Source organism: Phyllobates terribilis, unplaced genomic scaffold (genome assembly GCF_046119375.1).
Source record: "Phyllobates terribilis strain yellow unplaced genomic scaffold, ASM4611937v1 Scaffold_14__1_contigs__length_39327217, whole genome shotgun sequence".
Classification (NCBI taxonomy): Eukaryota; Metazoa; Chordata; class Amphibia; order Anura; family Dendrobatidae; genus Phyllobates; species Phyllobates terribilis.
The window spans coordinates 20,402,494-20,421,731 of record NW_027362774.1 but is presented as its reverse complement, the minus strand read 5'-3'; the positions used below and the strand labels follow the sequence as shown (position 1 = coordinate 20,421,731).

Here is a 19,238-nt window from a genome sequence, read left to right as displayed (position 1 = left end):
AGGGGTCGGAGGATCTCATCTCGGTACCTAATGGCAGTCAGGCTACCTCTGGCTAGCACATGGGGGGCTGTGCGGCCCTCCAAAAAATTCGACCCCACACCATTACTGACCCACTGCCAAACCGGTCATGCTGAAGGATGTTGCAGGCAGCAGATCGCTCTCCACGGCGTCTCCAGACTCTGTCACGTCTGTCACATGTGCTCAGTGTGAACCTGCTTTCATCTGTGAAGAGCACAGGGCGCCAGTGGCCACTTTGCCAATCCTTGTGTTCTGTGGCAAATGCCAAGCGTCCTGCACGGTGTTGGGCTGTGAGCACAACCCCCATCTGTGGACGTCGGGCCCTCATACCACCCTCATGGAGTTGGTTTCTAACCGTTTGTGCAGACACATGCACATTTGTGGCCTGCTGCAGGTCATTTTGCAGGGCTCTGGCAGTGCTCCTCCTGTTCCTCCTTGTACAAAGGTGGAGGTAGCGGTCCTGCTGCTGGGTTGTTGCCCTCCTACGGCCCCCTCCACGTCTCCTGGTGTACTGGCCTGTCTCCTGGTAGCGCCTCCAGCCTCTGGACACTACGCTGACAGACACAGCAAACCTTCTTGCCACAGCTCGCATTGATGTGCCATCCTGGATGAGCTGCACTCCCTGAACAACTTCTGTGGGTTGTAGAGTCCGTCTCATGCTACCACGAGTGTGAAAGCACAACCAACATTCAAAAGTGACCAAAACATCAGCCAGAAAGCATTGGTACTGAGATGTGGTCTGTGGTCCCCACCTGCAGGACCACTCCTTTATTGAGGGGGTCTTGATAATTGCCAATAATTTCCATCTATTGTCTATTCCATTTGCACAACAGCATGTGAAATTGATTGTCAATCAGTGTTGCTTCCTAAGTGGACAGTTTGATTTCACAGAAGTTTCATTTACTTGGAGTTAAACAACAGAATATAAGTGTTCCCTTTATTTTTTGAGCAGTGTACTTAGTGCTAGCCCTATTGCACAATTCAATCCATTGCATAGCGCGGTAGTGTGTTTTGTAGTTTTGATTTACCATATTTGTGGGCTAGTACACACAGAGCCCTCTTTCTACCTGCAGCTTTTTTCCCGTTTTTGTGTGAAGCGCCAGTGTGTTTTTGCATTCTATGAATTATTTCCTGTAATAGCAGTGAGACTATGGATTCTTTACTGTAAGAGCAGTGAGACCATGGATTATTTCCTGTAAGAGCAGTGAGACTATGGATTATTTACTGTAAGAGCAGTGAGACTATGGATTATTTCCTGTAAGAGCAGTGAGACTATGGATTATTTCCTGTAAGAGCAGTGAGACTATGGATTATTTCCTGTAAGAGCAGAGAGACTATGGATTATTTCCTGTAAGAGCAGTGAGACTATGGATTGTCTACTGTAAGAGCAGTGAGACTTTGGATTATTTCCTGTAAGAGCAGAGAGACTATGGATTATTTCCTGTAAGAGCAGTGAGACTATGGATTCCTTACTGTAAGAGCAGTGAGACTATGGATTATTTCCTGTAAGAGCAGTGAGACTATGGATTATTTCCTGTAAGATCAGTGAGACTATGGATTCCTTACTGTAAGAGCAGTGAGACTATGGATTTTTTCCTGTAAGAGCAGTGAGACTATGGATTATTTACTGTAAGAGCAGTGAGACTATGGATTCTTTACTGTAAGAGCAGAGAGACTATGGATTATTTCCTGTAAGAGCAGAGAGACTATGGATTATTTCCTGTAAGAGCAGTGAGACTATGGATTATTTCATGTAAGAGCAGTGAGACTATGGATTATTTACTGGAAGAGCAGTGAGACTATGGATTATTTCCTGTAAAAGCAGTGAGACTATGGATTATTTCCTGTAAGAGCAGAGAGACTATGGATTATTTCCTGTAAGAGCAGTGAGACTATGGATTATTTCCTGTAAGAGCAGTGAGACTATGGATTATTTCCTGTAAAAGCAGTGAGACTATGGATTATTTCCTGTAAGAGCAGTGAGACTAAGGATTATTTACTGGAAGAGCAGAGAGACTATGGATTATTTCCTGTAAAAGCAGTGAGACTATGGATTATTTTCTGTAAGAGCAGTGAGACTATGGATTATTTCCTGTAAAAGCAGTGAGACTATGGATTATTTACTGTAAGAGCAGAGAGACTATGGATTATTTACTGTAAGAGCAGAGAGACTATGGATTATTTCCTGTAAGAGCAGTGAGACTATGGATTATTTACTGGAAGAGCAGAGAGACTATGGATTATTTCCTGTAAAAGCAGTGAGACTATGGATTATTTTCTGTAAGAGCAGTGAGACTATGGATTATTTCCTGTAAGAGCAGAGAGACTATGAATTATTTCCTGTGAGAGCAGTGAGACTATGGATTATTTCCTGGAAAAGCAGAGAGACTATGGATTATTTACTGTAAGAGCAGTGAGACTATGGATTATTTCCTGTATAACCAGTGAGACTATGGATTCTTTACTGTAAGAGCAATGAGACTATGGATTATTTACTGTAAGAGCAGTGAGATTATGGATTATTTCCTGTAAGAGCAGTGAGACTATGGATTATTTCCTGTAAGAGCAGTGAGACTATGAATTCTTTACTGTAAGAGCAGAGAGACTATGGATTATTTCCTGTAAGAGCAGTGAGACTATGGATTATTTACTGTAAGAGCAGTGAGACTATGGATTCTTTACTGTAAAAGCAGAGAGACTATGGATTATTTCCTGTAAGAGCAGAGAGACTATGGATTATTTCCTGTAAGAGCAGTGAGACTATGGATTATTTCATGTAAGAGCAGTGAGACTATGGATTATTTACTGGAAGAGCAGTGAGACTATGGATTATTTCCTGTAAAAGCAGTGAGACTATGGATTATTTCCTGTAAGAGCAGAGAGACTATGGATTATTTCCTGTAAGAGCAGTGAGACTATGGATTATTTCCTGTAAAAGCAGTGAGACTATGGATTATTTCCTGTAAGAGCAGTGAGACTAAGGATTATTTACTGGAAGAGCAGAGAGACTATGGATTATTTCCTGTAAAAGCAGTGAGACTATGGATTATTTTCTGTAAGAGCAGTGAGACTATGGATTATTTCCTGTAAAAGCAGAGAGACTATGGATTATTTCCTGTAAAAGCAGTGAGACTATGGATTATTTCCTGTAAAACCAGTGAGACTATGGATTCTTTACTGTAAGAGCAATGAGACTATGGATTATTTACTGTAAGAGCAGTGAGATTATGGATTATTTCCTGTAAGAGCAGTGAGACTATAGATTATCTACTGTAAGAGCAGTGAGACTATGGATTATTTACTGGAAGAGCAGAGAGACTATGGATTATTTCCTGTAAAAGCAGTGAGACTATGGATTATTTTCTGTAAGAGCAGTGAGACTATGGATTATTTCCTGTAAGAGCAGAGAGACTATGGATTATTTCCTGTGAGAGCAGTGAGACTATGGATTATTTCCTGGAAAAGCAGAGAGACTATGGATTATTTACTGTAAGAGCAGTGAGACTATGGATTATTTCCTGTAAGAGCAATGAGACTATGGATTATTTACTGTAAGAGCAGAGAGACTATGGATTATTTCCTGTAAGAGCAGAGAGACTATGGATTATCTACTGTAAGAGCAGTGAGACTATAGCACTCTCTGTGACATGATGTTGTGATGGTCAATTCACTAAACAGGTTCTAAATCTAGAAGGATCTTGAGGCCTTCTTCCTACACAAGTCTAATATTACAGTTTATGGGAACTGGATTCTGGAGATTGGATGATAATCCGGTGAGTTATTCTGATTGCCAGATTCAGAGTTGGGAGCGATGTGTCCCCTAATATAGGGCAATAAGCCCCCCATGTGATGGAGGCTTTTCCTTCCTCTGGATCGATCTCGGGGCGGTCTTCATAGATCTGTAACTTTTTTTCAGCTTTGACAACTATGTATCTATGAAAGCAGCGAAGGAAGATATGAGAACCCAACTGGCACCGAACCAGGAGGAATCACCGGGAGAAGAAGGAGAGTCCAAACTGCAAAAGCAAAGAGTCAGCGTGTGCCCCGAGTCTACAGAAAGTAAAAGAGAATTGTACCAATAACTTCACATTTTATTCCGACTTCATATAATTTCTAAGAAAAAGGAAGTAGAATACGGAGAATTAATGTTCAGAGGTGGGTCAGTGACCCCGCATAAAGTGTCCGGGTATTCTCACACCACGGGGGCAGATGGCCGCAGCGCTGTCAGTGGCATCTCCTTCTGTGGGGTGGGTGAAGTCTGGGGGGCTTATTTGCAGTCTTCGTATGAGCTGACCCCCTGTAGCATAACCCCCCGGTGGGCAGTGAAGCACACAAGCCAACCAGTCACATTGCACTTTCTTCCGCTTGCCCCCCTTGTCCTATACGTTGCCCCCTTGTCCTATACGTTGTCCCCATTGTCCTATACGCTGCCTCTGTTGTCCTATACGTTTCCCCTTGTCCTATACATTGCCCCACGTTGTCTTATACGTTGCCCCCTTGTCCTATACGGTGCCCCATGTCCTATACATTGCCCCCTTGTCCAAAACGTTGCCCCCGTTGTCCTATACATTGCCCCCTTGTCCTATACATTGCCCCGTTTGTCTTATACGTTGCCCCCTTGTCCTATACATTGCCCCCGTTGTCCTATACATTGCCCCCATTGTCTTATACGTTGCCCCCGTTGTCCTATACGTTGCCCCCGTTGTCCTATACGTTGCCCCCGTTGTCCTATACATTGCCCCTGTTGTCTTATACGTTTCCCCTGTTGTCCTATACGTTGCTCCCTTGTCCTATACATTGCCCCCGTTGTCCTATATGTTGCCCCCTTGTCCTATACGTTGCCCCCGTTGTCCTATACATTGCCCCCTTGTCCTATACGTTGCTCCACCTGTCTTTGGACCCATAGGCTTTGTAAGGAAGCGAGTAGTCCGAGTTCGGCCGATTCATCCAGTGCTTCTGTGTTTGTCTCAGTTTCTCTTTCTGTTCTTGTTCAGACAGTAATCTGAGGACCCTCTCCCGATCATTGAAGGGGCTTCGTCCATATTCCTGCAGCAACCACATTCTGTACTGTAGGGGCGAAAACAGGGACAGGATCATCATGGGTCTTATAGGCTGTCCAGAATTACAAAAACATGGCTGCGCTCCTCCAAAAACTAGCGGCACCTGCCGGGTATTGCAGCGTTATTAAAGTGAACTGTGCTCGACTGCAGTACCAGACACAACCAGTAGACAGCTGTGGTGCTGTTCCTTTGAAGAAAGCGGCCATGTGTTTCTACTCCTTTAAATGCAATCCAATACAGGGTTATACGTGCATCGGATCATTTGGATGCCCCGATTCATCACTCGTCTTTTTTACGTGTCATATTTTGTGCCAAATCCTTCATAATGTTGCACGCGGTTCATGAATTTGCCACAAAAACAAAAATGTTCTTTATTTTTGACTTTTTTTTTGGAACCAAATCCGGGAATCTAAAATGTCTGGGTAAGCAAAGAAGTAGAGAAAAGAAAGACTTAAAAAAAGAAAGACAACTTTAAAAATGTCACAAAGGACAATTAGCAACCAATTTATTGTCAATGGATTGTCCAAAGTTGAGAACACTTTAAAAGGAATCAGTCGGCAGGATTTCTCTCCCAAACTATTTATATGTGCATGTCACTCCAGCTCTATTCCCTGCCCAGCGCCGTCAGCTCCTGCTGCTGCTGCTGCTTGACTGACGGCTCCTTTTCCTGAAGTCTCACAACGTAGAGGCTGTCAGTCAAACAGGAGGAGGCGGCGCTCTGCAGGGAGCAGAGCTGGAGTGACGGAGGCTTCAAATCTACCATAGCCATTTGCACAATTATTCAAACGCTGATTTCTCAGTAGCGGAGGATCGGACCGGCCATGTGAAGGTATTGCTGGACTTGTGTATGACAGAGCTAACAGGGTGAATATACCAAAAATCCTTGTACCGGTTGCTGTGAATCAGCACCCCTGGATTATCACAGCCTATAAACCATTCCAATATAATCCGTCCATCACAATACAGCTGATGAACAATTGTAAAGCATCCAAAACTGCGAAAACATGAAATTCAGCGCAGATTTCATGGCTGCTGGGTTTATTGCATGGTTGTAATCTAACGGCAATCAACGCAACACTGCAGCGATCCGCAGGTGGACATTGCATTGTGGGTCCTAGAGGGACGCCTGGCTCAGGTTGTCAATAGTCTATTATTTTCCATCCTGTGCGCTCCAGTGATTTCCGCAGACATAATAGGAGATGTTGCGGTAGTGCCCTGCAGGGACCTTATTCCTTACTGTCCTCATAATAGGAGACATTGTGATAGTGCCCTGCCAGGACCTTATTCCTTACTGCCCTCATAATAGGAGACATTGTGATAGTGCCCTGCCAGGACCTTATTCCTTACTGCCCTCATAATAGGAGACATTGTGATAGTGCCCTGCTAGGACCTTATTCCTTACTGCCCTCATAATAGGAGATGTCGTAGTAGTGTCCTGCTAGGACCTTATTCCTTACTGCCCTCATAATAGGAGACGTTGTGGTAGTGCCCTGCCAGGACCTCATTCCTTACTGTCCTCATAATAGGAGATATTGTGGTAGTGCCCTGCCAGGACCTCATTCCTTACTGTCCTCATAATAGGAGATATTGTGGTAGTGCCCTGCCAGGACCTTATTCCTTACTGCCCTCATAATAGGAGACATTGTGATAGTGCCCTGCCAGGACCTTATTCCTTACTGCCCTCATAATAGGAGACATTGTGATAGTGCCCTGCTAGGACCTTATTCCTTACTGCCCTCATAATAGATGTCGTAGTAGTGCCCTGCTAGGACTTTATTCCTTACTGCCCTCATAATAGGAGACGTTGTGGTAGTGCCCTGCCAGGACCTTATTCCTTACTGTCCTCATAATAGGAGATATTGTGGTAGTGCCCTGCCAGGACCTTATTCCTTACTGTCCTCATAATAGGAGACGTTGTGGTAGTGTCCTGCCAGGACCTTATTACTTACTGTCCTCATAATAGGAGACGTTGTGGTAGTGTCCTGCCAGGACCTTATTACTTACTGCCCTCATAATAGGAGACGTTGTGGTAGTGCCCTGCCAGGACCTTATTCCTTACTGTCCTCATAATAGGAGATGTTGTGGTAGTGCCCTGCCAGGACCTTATTCCTTACTGTCCTCATAATAGGAGACGTTGTGGTAGTGCCCTGCCAGGACCTTATTACTTACTGCCATCATAAAAGGAGACGTTGTGGTAGTGCCCTGCCAGGACCTTACTCCTTACTGCCCTCATAATAGGAGACGTTGTGGTAGTGCCCTGACAGGACCTTTTTCCTCACTGCCCTCATAGTAAGAGATGTTGTGGTAGTGCCCTGCCAGGACCTTATTCCTTACTGCCCTCATAGTAAGAGACGTTTGGTAATGTCCTGCCAGGACCTTATTCCTTACTGCCCTCATAAAAGGAGACGTTGTGGTAGTGCCCTGACAGGACTTTATTCCTTACTGCCCTCATAAAAGGAGACGTTGTGGTAGTGCCCTGACAGGACCTTATTCCATACTGCCCTCATAGTAAGAGACATTGTGGTAGTGCCCTGCCAGGACCTTATTCCTTACTGCCCTCAGAGCCACAGGGTGTGGGGATATGGCCAGGATGGGCTTGTCTCTCCCTGTAAATGTCCCAATGTCACCCCATAGGATGCAGAAGAAGAGCGGCAGGACCCCGGCTATATGTGGGATCTGCACATCGCTGAGCACCAATATAGAAATACATCAGGTGGAGACGTAAAACAAAAGCAACACAGCGGAAAATATCCCACTCCGTCCCTTGGACTCCGAGAAATCTTGTCTTCAGCTCCCGGACCTTGTCTGCACCAGACGAGCCTCATGCTCCACCACTCACCATCATCTACCTGCTTCCTTTTCTTCACACTGAGGTTTTCTCTCCTTTCCTGTGTACTTGGCGCAGCCATTTTGCTGGTGTTCAGTTCAGCCACAGACTTGGTTTTGGTTAATCTCTCTGCTCATGTCTGGGGCCCCTGACACGCGATGTGTCCCCCGAGCAAAGGGAGGAGACACCAAGCAAGTGAGGGGGGCGAGTGACCACAAATCCTGCACATCGGTGGCATTTATACGGCCCAGATATTACAGAGAAAACTCCTCGCTGGAGGAGAACGCGAAGATGCGACCCCTACATGTGCCCCTCACTACTGCGACCCCTACATGTGCCCCTCACTACTACGACCCCTACATATGCCCCTCACTACTGCGACACCTACATGTGCCCCCCACTACTGCGACCCCTACATATGCCCCCCACTACTGCGACCCCTACATGTGCTCCTCACTACTACGACCCCTACATATGCCCCTCACTACTGCGACCCCTACATATGCCCCCCACTACTGCGACCCCTACATGTGCTCCTCACTACTACGACCCCTACATATGCCCCCCACTACTGCGACCCCTACATATGCCCCCCACTACTGCGACCCCTACATGTGCCCCTCACTACTACGACCCCTACATATGCCCCTCACTACTGCGACACCTACATGTGCCCCCCACTACTGCGACCCCTACATATGCCCCCCACTACTGCGACCCCTACATGTGCTCCTCACTACTGCGACCCCTACATGTGCCCTTCACTACTGCAACCCCTACATGTGCCCCTCACTACTGCGACCCCTACATGTGCCCTTCACTACTGCAACCCCTACATGTGCCCCCCACTACTGTGATCCCTTCAAGTGCCCCTCACTACTGCAATCCCCTACATGTGCCCCTCACTACAGCGACCCCTACATGTGCCCCTCACTACTGTGATCCCTACATGTGCCCCCCACTACTGCAACCCCTACATGTGCTCCTCACTACTGCAACCCCTACATGTGCCCCTCACTACTATGACCCCTACATGTGCCCCCCACTACTGCGACCCTTATATGTGCCCCCCGCTATAGTGACCCCTACATGCGCTCCCCACTACAGCGACACCTACATGTGCCCCCCACTACTGCGACCTCTACATGTGCCCCCCACTACAGCAACCCCTACACGTGCCCCCCAGTACTGCGATCCGTACATGTGCCCCCCACGACAGCAACCCCTACATGTGCCCCCACTACAGCGACCTCTACGTGTGCCCCCCACTACAGCGACCATTACATGTGCCCCCCACTACAGCGACCCCTACATGTGCCCCTCACTACTGCGACCCCTACATGTGCCCCTCCCTACTACGACCCCTACATGTGCCCCCCACTACTGCGACCCTTACATGAGCCCTTCGCTACAGTGACCCCTAGATGCGCTCCCCACTACAGTGACCCCTACATGTGCCCCCCACTAAAGCGACCCCTACATGCGCTCCCCACTACAGTGACCCCTACATGTGCCCCACCACTACAGCGACCCCTACATGTGACCCCACTTCTGCAACCCCTATATGTGCTCCTCACTACTGCGACCCCTACATGTGCCCCTCACTACTACGACCCCTACATGTGCCCCCCACTATTGCGACCCTTATATGTGCCCCCCGCTATAGTGACCCCTACATGCGCTCCCCACTATAGCAACACCTACATGTGCCCCCCACTACTGCGACCTCTACATGTGCCCCCCACTACAGAAACCCCTACACGTGCCCCCCAGTACTGTGATCCGTACATGTGCCCCCCACGACAGCAACCCCTACATGTGCCCCCACTACAGCGACCCCTACGTGTGCCCCCCACTACAGCGACCCCTACATGTGCCCCCCACTACAGCGACCCCTACATGTGCCCCTCACTACTACGACCCTCACATGTGCCCCTCACTACTGCGACCCCTACATGTGCCCCTCACTACTGTGATCCCTACATGTGCCCCTCACTACTGCAACCCCTACATGTGCTCCTCAGTACTGCGACCCCTACATGTGCCCCTCACTACTACGACCCCTACATGTGCCCCCCACTACTGCGACCCTTATATGTGCCCCCCGCTATAGTGACCCCTACATGCACTCCCCACTACAGCGACACCTACATGTGCCCCCCACTACTGCGACCTCTACATGTGCCCCCCACTACAGCAACCCCTACACGTGCCCCCCAGTACTGCGATCCGTACATGTGCCCCCCACGACAGCAACCCCTACATGTGCCCCCACTACAGCAACCTCTACGTGTGCCCCCCACTACAGCGACCATTACATGTGCCCCCCACTACAGCGACCCCTACATGTGCCCCTCACTACTGCGACCCCTACATGTGCCCCTCCCTACTACGACCCCTACATGTGCCCCCCACTACTGCGACCCTTACATGAGCCCCTCGCTACAGTGACCCCTACATGCGCTCCCCACTACAGTGACCCCTACATGTGCCCCCCACTAAAGCGACCCCTACATGCGCTCCCCACTACAGTGACCCCTACATGTGCCCCCCCACTACAGCGACCCCTACATGTGCCCCCACTACTGCGACCTCTACATGTGCCCCCCACTACTGCGACCTCTACATATGCCCCCCACTACTGCGATCCTTACATGTGCCCCCCACTACAGCGATCCCTACGTGTGCCCACCACTACAGCAACCCCTACATGTGCCCCCCACTACTGCCACACCTACATGTGCCCCCCACTACAGCGACCCCTACATGTGCCCCAACTACTGCGACCCCTACATGCGCCCCCCCACTACAGCGACCCCTACATGTGTCCCCCACTACAGTGACCCCTACATGTGCCCCCTACTACAGCGACCCCTACATGTGCCCCCACTACTGCGACTCCTACATGTGCCCCCCCACAACAGTGACTCCTACATGAGCTCCCCACTACTGCGACTCCTACATGTGCCCCCCCACTACAGCGACCCCTACATGTGTCCCCCACTACAGCGACCCCTACATGTGCCCCTATTACTGCGACCCCTACATGTGCCCCTATTACTGCGACTCCTACATGTGCCCCCCCACTACAGCGACCCCTACATGTGTCCCCCACTACAGCGACCCCTACATGTGCCCCCACTACTGCAACCTCTACATGTGCCCCCCACTACTGCGACCTCTACATATGCCCCCCACTACTGCGATCCTTACATGTGCCCACCACTACAGCAACCCCTACATGTGCCCCCACTACTGCGACACCTACATGTGCCCCCCACTACAGCGACCCCTACATGTGCCCCCACTACTGCGACCCCTACATGCGCCCCCCCACTACTGCGACCCCTACATGCGCCCCCCCACTACAGCGACCCCTACATGTGTCCCCCACTACAGTGACCCCTACATGTGCCCCCTACTACTGCGACCCCTACATGTGCCCCCACTACTGCGACCCCTACATGTGCCCCCCCACAACAGTGACCACTACATGTGCTCCCCCACTACTGCGACTCCTACATGTGCCCCCCCACTACAGCGACCCCTACGTGTCCCCCACTACAGCGACCCCTACATGTGCCCCTATTACTGCGACCCCTACACGTGCACCCCACTACTATGATCCCTACATGTGCCACACACTACTGCGACCCCTACATGTGCCCCCCACTACTGCAACCCCTACATGTGCCCCCCACTACTGCGATCCGTACATGTGCCCCCACTACTGCGATCCTTACATGTGCCCCCCACTACAGCGACCCCTACTTGTGCCCCCACTACAGCGACCCCTACATGTGTCCCCCACTACTGTGACACCTATATGTGCCCCCCACTACAGCGACAATTACATGTGCCCCCCCACTACTGCGACCCCTACATGTGCTCCTCACTACAGTGACTCCTACATGTGCTCCCCACTACAGTGACTCCTACATGTGCCCCCCACTACAGTGACTCCTACATATGCCCCCCACTACAGTGACTCCTACATGTGCTCCCCACTACAGTGACTCCTACATGTGCCCCCCACTACAGTGACTCCTACATGTGCCCCCCACTACAGTGACCCCTACATGTGCCCCCCACTACTGCAACCCCTACATGTGCCCCCCACTACTGCGATCCGTACATGTGCCCCCACTACTGCGATCCTTACATGTGCCCCCCACTACAGCGACCCCTACTTGTGCCCCCCACTACAGCGACCCCTACATGTGCTCCTCACTACAGCGACCCCTACATGTGCTCCCCACTACAGTGACTCCTACATGTGCCCCCCACTACAGTGACTCCTACATGTGCTCCTCACTACAGTGACTCCTACATGTGCCCCCCACTACAGTGACTCCTACATGTGCCCCCCACTACAGTGACCCCTACATGTGCTCCTCACTACAGTGACTCCTACATGTGCCCCCCACTACAATGACTCCTACATGTGCCGCCCACTACAGCGACCCCTACATGTGCCCCCCACTACTGCAACCCCTACATGTGCCCCCCACTACAGCGACCCCTACATGTGCCCCCCACTACTGCAACCCCTACATGTGCCCCCCACTACTGCGATCCGTACATGTGCCCCCCACTACTGCGACCCCTACATGTGCCCCCCACTACTGCGACCCCTACATGTGCCCCCCACGACAGCGACCCCTACATGTGCCCCCACTACAGCGACCCCTACATGTGCCCCCTACTACAGTGACCTCTACATGTGCCCCCCACTACTGCGACCCCTACATGTGCCCCCCACTACAGCGACTCCTACATGTGCCCCCCACTACAGCGACTCCTACATGTGCCCCTCACTACAGCGACTCCTACATGTGCCCCCCACTACAATGACTCCTACATGTGCCCCCCACTACAATGACTCCTACATGTGCCCCCCACTACAATGACTCCTGCCTCTTTCTGCTGCTGGCTTTTCACTTGTTACTTTGTTGCGCTCCTCCTATAATACAGTAACATATTATTGGGGGTCAGACGCCGCTCCCACCTCACACTCAGGTAGGGAAACAAAAATACCACAACTTTATCCTGCCGAGATTGCGCCACTGGTGACGGCCGGAGCGCAGGATTCCCGGGACATGTGACGGCTGCAGCGCAGGATTCCCGGGACACGGGACAAGTGTCAGGGAAATCAGATGAGCAAATTGGTGGATTGTGAAAGTCCTAAATATTTTCATTTGCGCCCAGTCTGCAGCCGGAAAAAGACTAGGTAGTCGTATTCCCTGGTCCTAAGGCTACAAATGTATGACAGCTGATGGTTAAACGTTCATCAGGCCAACAGCGATTTATCCCGACCCCCCGATATACACATATAAGGTATTCTCACTAGGGAAAGGGTAGTGAGTATCTGCCAGACCCCTCTGTCTCCTTCTACACCCTTCTGTCCCCCTCCAGACTTCTCTGTCCCCCTCCAGACTCCTCGGTCCCCTCCAGGCTCCTCTGTCTCCTTCTATACACTTCTGTCCCCTCCACACCCCCTGTCTCCTTCTATACCCTTCTGTCCCCCTCCAGACTCCTCTGTCCCCCTCCAGACCCCTCGGTCTCCTTCTATACCCTTCTGTCCCCCTCCAGACTCCTCTGTCCCCCTCCAGACCCCTCTGTCTCCTTCTATACCCTTCTGCCCCCCTCCAGACACCTCTGTCCCCCTCCAGACCCCTCTGTCTCCTTCTATACCCTTCTGTCCCCCTCCAGACACCTCTGTCCCCCTCCAGACCCCTCTGTCTCCTTCTATACCCTTCTGTCCCCCTCCAGTCTCCTCTGTCACCCCCAGACCCGTCTTTCCCCCTCCAGACTCCTCTGTCCCCTCCAGACCCTTCTGTCTCCTTCTATACCCTTCTGTCCCCCTCCAAACTCCTCTTTCCCCCTCTAGATTCCTCTGTCCCCCTCCAGACCCCTCTGTCTCCTTCTATACCCTTATGTCCCCCTCCAAACCCCTCTTTCTCCCCTCTAGATTCCTCTGTCCCCCTCCAGACCCTGGCAGGACTGGACGGGGGGTATAATCTGGGCGCAGGACATGGGCATCCATAGTCACTGGCACAGAGTGCGGCTGAAGTTATCACTGGCTGTTGTGTTATTGGAGAAATTCCTGGGGGCCCTTATCACCCCTGCGGGGCTGCATCGTCACATCGGAGGGTCCGATCACAACTAACCAATGTGACATGTCCTAAGTGAGGACGACGCAGTGTGTGCTGCGGGGAACCACAAGTGTCACAATAGCAGGAAGGGTTAATCTACACGGTGTTGCAATCAACATCAGCAGTTACTTGTACATGTGATGGACAGATCACGACCCGGGGGACTTTCTAGATGATGTGTAAACCCTTGTGCGGGAGAAAAGGGGCAATGTCAGGACCCTGTGACCCGCCGGTCACTTTGCTGTGTAATATGACGGCCACACAACAACATCAACACAATGACTAATACTAGGGCACAACATCTGAGGCTGAGCTCCCCCATACATAATGTTGATACTGGGAGTAGTAGTATCAGCCCCCATAAGAGCCCCTCTATAGCCCCCATAGTAGCTCCTCTATAGCCCTCAGAGAAACTCCTCTATAGCCCCATAGTAGCCCCTTTATTGCCCCCATAGTAGCCCCTCTATAGCCCCCATCGTAGCTCCTCTATAGCCCCCATGGCAGCTCTTCTATAGCCCCCACAGTAGATCCTCTATAGCCCCTTTAGTAGCTCCTCTATAGCCCCTATAGTAGCCCCTCTATTGCCCCCGTAGTAGCCCCTCTATAGCCCCCATAGTAGCCCCTCTATAGCCACCACAGTAGCCCTTCTATAGCCCCCATAGTAGTAGCCCCTCTATAGCCCCCATAGTAGCTCCTCTATAGCCCTCAGAGAAACTCCTCTATAGCCCCATAGTAGCCCCTTTATTGCCCCCATAGTAGCCCCTCTATAGCCCCCATCGTAGGTCCTCTATAGCCCCCATGGCAGCTCTTCTATAGCCCCCACAGTAGATCCTCTATAGCCCCTTTAGTAGCTCCTCTATAGCCCATATAGTAGCCCCTCTATTGCCCCCGTAGTAGCCCCTCTATAGCCCCCATAGTAGCCCCTCTATAGCCACCACAGTAGCCCCTCTATAGCCCCCATAGTAGTAGCCCCTCTATAGCCCCCATAGTAGCTCCTCTATAGCCCTCAGAGAAACTCCTCTATAGCCCCATAGTAGCCCCTTTATTGCCCCCATAGTAGCCCCTCTATAGCCCCCATCGTAGCTCCTCTATAGCCCCCATGGCAGCTCTTCTATAGCCCCCACAGTAGATCCTCTATAGCCCCTTTAGTAGCTCCTCTATAGCCCCTATAGTAGCCCCTCTATTGCCCCCGTAGTAGCCCCTCTATAGCCCCCATAATAGCCCCTCTATAGCCACCACAGTAGCCCCTCTATAGCCCCCATAGTAGTAGCCCCTCTATAGCCCCCATAGTAGCCCCTCTATAGCCCCCATAGTAGATCTTCTATAGCCCCTTTAGTAGCTCATCTATAGCCCCCAGAGAAACTCCTCTATAGCCCCATAGTAGCCCCTTTATAGCCCTCATAGTAGCTCCTCTATAGCCCCCACAGAAGCTCCTCTATAGTCCCCCATAGTAGATCCTCTATAGCCCCCATAGTAGCCCCTCTATAGCCTCCATCGTAGCTCCTCTATAGCCCCCATAGCAGCTCCTCTATAGCCCCACAGTAGATCCTCTATAGCCCCTTTAGTAGCTCATCTATAGCCCCCATAGTAGCTCCTCTATAGCCTCTATAGTAGCCCCTCTATATCCCCCATAGTAGCCCCTCTATAGCCCCCATAGTAGCCCCTCTATAGCCACCACAGTAGCCCCTCTATAGCACCCATAGTAGTAGCCCCTCTATAGCCCCCATCATAGCCCCTCTATAGGCCCCATAGTAGATCCTCTATAGCCCCCATAGTAGCCCCTCTATAGCCCCCCATCGTAGCTCCTCTATAGCCCCCATAGCAGCTCCTCTATAGCCCCCACAGTAGATCCTCTATAGCCCCTTTAGTAGCTCATCTATAGCCCCCAGAGTAGCTCCTCTATAGCTCCTATAGTAGTCTCTCTATAGCCCCCGTAGTAGCCCCTCTATAGCCCCCATAGTAGTAGCCCCTCTATAACCCCCATCTTAGCCCCTCTATAGCCCCCATAGTAGCCCCTCTATAGCCCCCATAGTAGCTCATCTATAGCCCCCATAGTAGCCCCTCTATAGACCCATCATACAGTCCCTCACTACCTTCAAGTCCACACTCACTGCAGCAAAACAAACATACTTCACATCTCTCATATCCTCCCTGTCCCACAACCCCAAACAACTATTCAACACCTTCAATTCTCTCCTCCGTCCCCCAGTGCCTCCTCCCTCTCCTCTTATTTCAGCTGAAGACTTTGCCTCATTCTTCAAGCAGAAGATTGACACCATCAGACAAAGCTTTTGCCTAAAGCCCCCACAGCCCCTCCCCACACCTACTCAACCCTCCTCCTCCAAAACTACATTCTCCACCATTTCTGAAGATCAACTTTCCTCCTTACTCTCCAAATCACACCTCACCACCTGTAAACTTGACCCAATCCCGTCCCACCTCATCCCAAACCTTACCACTATCTTCATCCCAGCCCTAGCCCACCTCTTCAACCTGTCACTAACAACTGGTGTCTTCCCCTCATGTTTCAAACATGCCTCAATCACACCCATCCTCAAAAAGCCCTCCCTTGACCCATCCTCTGTGTCTAGCTATTGCCCCATATCACTTCTCCCCTATGCCTCAAAACTACTGGAACAACATGTCCATTCTGAACTGTCCTCCCACCTCTCCTCCTGCTCCCTCTTTGACCGCCTACAATCTGGTTTCCGACCGCACCATTCTACTGAAACTGCACTGACTAAAGTCACAAACGACCTACTAACCGCCAAATCTAAGCGACACTACTCTGTCCTCCTCCTCCTAGACCTGTCATCTGCCTTTGACACAGTGGACCATTCCCTCTTACTACAGACTCTCTCATCTCTCGGCATCACAGACTTGGCCCTATCCTGGATCTCCTCATACCTAACAGACCGGACATTCAGTGTCTCCCACTCACACACCACCTCCTCATCTCACCCCCTATCTGTCCGTGTCCCCCAAGGTTCAGTTCTAGGACCCCTGCTCTTCTCCATCTACACCTTAGGCCTGGGACAGCTCATAGAGTCTCATGGCTTTCATTATCACCTCTATGCTGATGACACACAGATCTACCTCTCTGGACCCAATATCACCTCCGTATTAACCAAAATCCCACAATGTCTGTCCGCCATCTCATCCTTCTTCTCTGATAGATTTCTAAAACTTAACATGGACAAAACAGAATTCATCATCTTTCCGCCATCTCATTCAACCCTCCCAACTGACCTATCCATCATAGTCAATGGCTGCCCACTCTCCCCAGTCCCTCAAGCTCGCTGCCTCCGGGTAACCCTGGACTCGGAACTCTCCTTCAAACCATATATCCAAGCCCTTTCCACTTCCTGCCGACTCCAACTTAAAAATATCTCCCGGATCCGCACATTCCTAAACCATGAATCTGCAAAAACACTAGTGCACGCCCTCATCATCTCCCGCCTTGACTACTGCAACCTCCTGCTCTGTGGCCTCCCCTCTAACACTCTCGCACCCCTCCAATCTATCATAAACTCTGCTGCTCGACTAATCAACCTGTCCCCCCGCTATTCCCCGGCCTCTCCTCTCTGTCAATCTCTTCACTGGCTCCCCATTGCTCAGAGACTCCAGTTCAAAACCCTAACCATGACATACAAAGCCATTCACAACCTGTCTCCTCCATATATCTCCGACCTAGTCTCCCGGTACTTACCTGCACGCAACCTCCGATCCTCACAAGATCTCCTGCTCTACTCCCCTCTTATCTCCTCCTCCCACAACCGTATACAAGATTTCTCCCGTGCTTCCGCCCTACTCTGGAACTCTCTACCCCAACGTATCAGACTCTCGCCTACCGTGGAAACCTTCAAAAGGAACCTGAAGACTCACCTCTTCCGACAAGCCTACAACCTGCAGTAACCACCGCTCCACCATACCGCTGCACGACCAGCTCTACCCTCACCTACTGTATCCTCACCTATCCCTCATAGACTGTGAGCCCTCACGGGCAGGGTCCTCGCTCCACCATACCGCTGCACGACCAGCTCTACCCTCACCTACTGTATCCTCACCCATCCCTCGTAGATTGTGAGCCCTCGCGGGCAGGGTCCTCGCTCCACCATACCGCTGTACGACCAGCTCTACCCTCACCTACTGTATCCTCACCCATCCCTCGTAGATTGTGAGCCCTCGCGGGCAGGGTCCTCGCTCCACCATACCGCTGCACGACCAGCTCTGCCCTCACCTACGGTATCCTCACCCATCCCTCGTAGATTGTGAGCCCTCGCGGGCAGGGTCCTCGCTCCGCCTGTACCAGTCGCTGTCACATTGTGTTCAAGATTATTGAAATTGTTCTTGTATTATACCCCCTGTGATGAAAGCCGGCCGGTGGGTGCAGCTCTCTGGCGCCCCCTTACCTCTCAGGTCAGTCAAGGTACTGCACCTAGAGAAAGTAGTGCCAGGTAGCTGCAACCAGCGCAGGGAACACGGTAGTGTGTTATCCCTTCAACGTCACTAAACCGTAACGTCACTACACAGCACAACTCGCTAGCGCCCTCTTAGCCTCAGGTCAGTCAAGGAACTGCACCTAGGATAAGCGGTCGCCAGGGAGACTGTCCTGTAACCTACTGGGTATCGGGGCCCTCTGCAGTGAGGGCGGTATATATATCTTCCTTGGCCGCGCCAGGAATATATATATCTGAACCTCCGACCGTCACTACCAGCCTTCCCCAATCCCCAGTTGGTATGCTGCCACCAGTCCCTATTTTAGATATACGCCCAGTCCGTGAATGGGCCTATATCGGGTCAGGAACCAACCCTGGGTAGCGTTTTGGCTTGAGCCGAGCTCACACGGACGTGCGTTCGTTATGCAGAATAAAAGGCAGGCCCACAATTACTTGAGGTAATTGATTATAATAATACACTAGATACACGATATACAACTAAATATACACAGGTATAAGGTCAGGCTAAACTATACAACAATGGAATACAACACACAGAATCACCACAGCATATCAGTTACCGGTTTCTTGATTTTCTTGTGACGCAGGGAGAGGATTCTGCGGTCGCAGGCACGGTTCTTTGTTACAGGCTGAGGCCTACCACCGCATGGTCAAACTGCTCCTCCCCTTGGTGGCCTCAGCTGGTGCTCAGATGTTCAGCACACCACTCTTGGGTCAA

At 51.0% G+C, this 19,238-nt stretch overlaps 1 protein-coding gene across 1 annotated transcript in view; it reads right to left on the bottom strand.

The window, feature by feature from the left end:
• Window positions 1–4,101: 4,101 nt before the first annotated feature.
• Window positions 4,102–19,238, bottom strand: part of LOC141175946 (dual specificity protein phosphatase 22-A-like) — a 114,811-nt gene continuing 99,674 nt past the window's right edge. Inside the window, exon 7 of the mRNA XM_073659938.1 lies at window positions 4,102–5,085. Within this exon, the coding sequence (XP_073516039.1) occupies window positions 4,891–5,085 (195 nt within the window). The 3' untranslated portion in view covers window positions 4,102–4,890. The remainder of the gene's footprint in view (window positions 5,086–19,238) is intronic.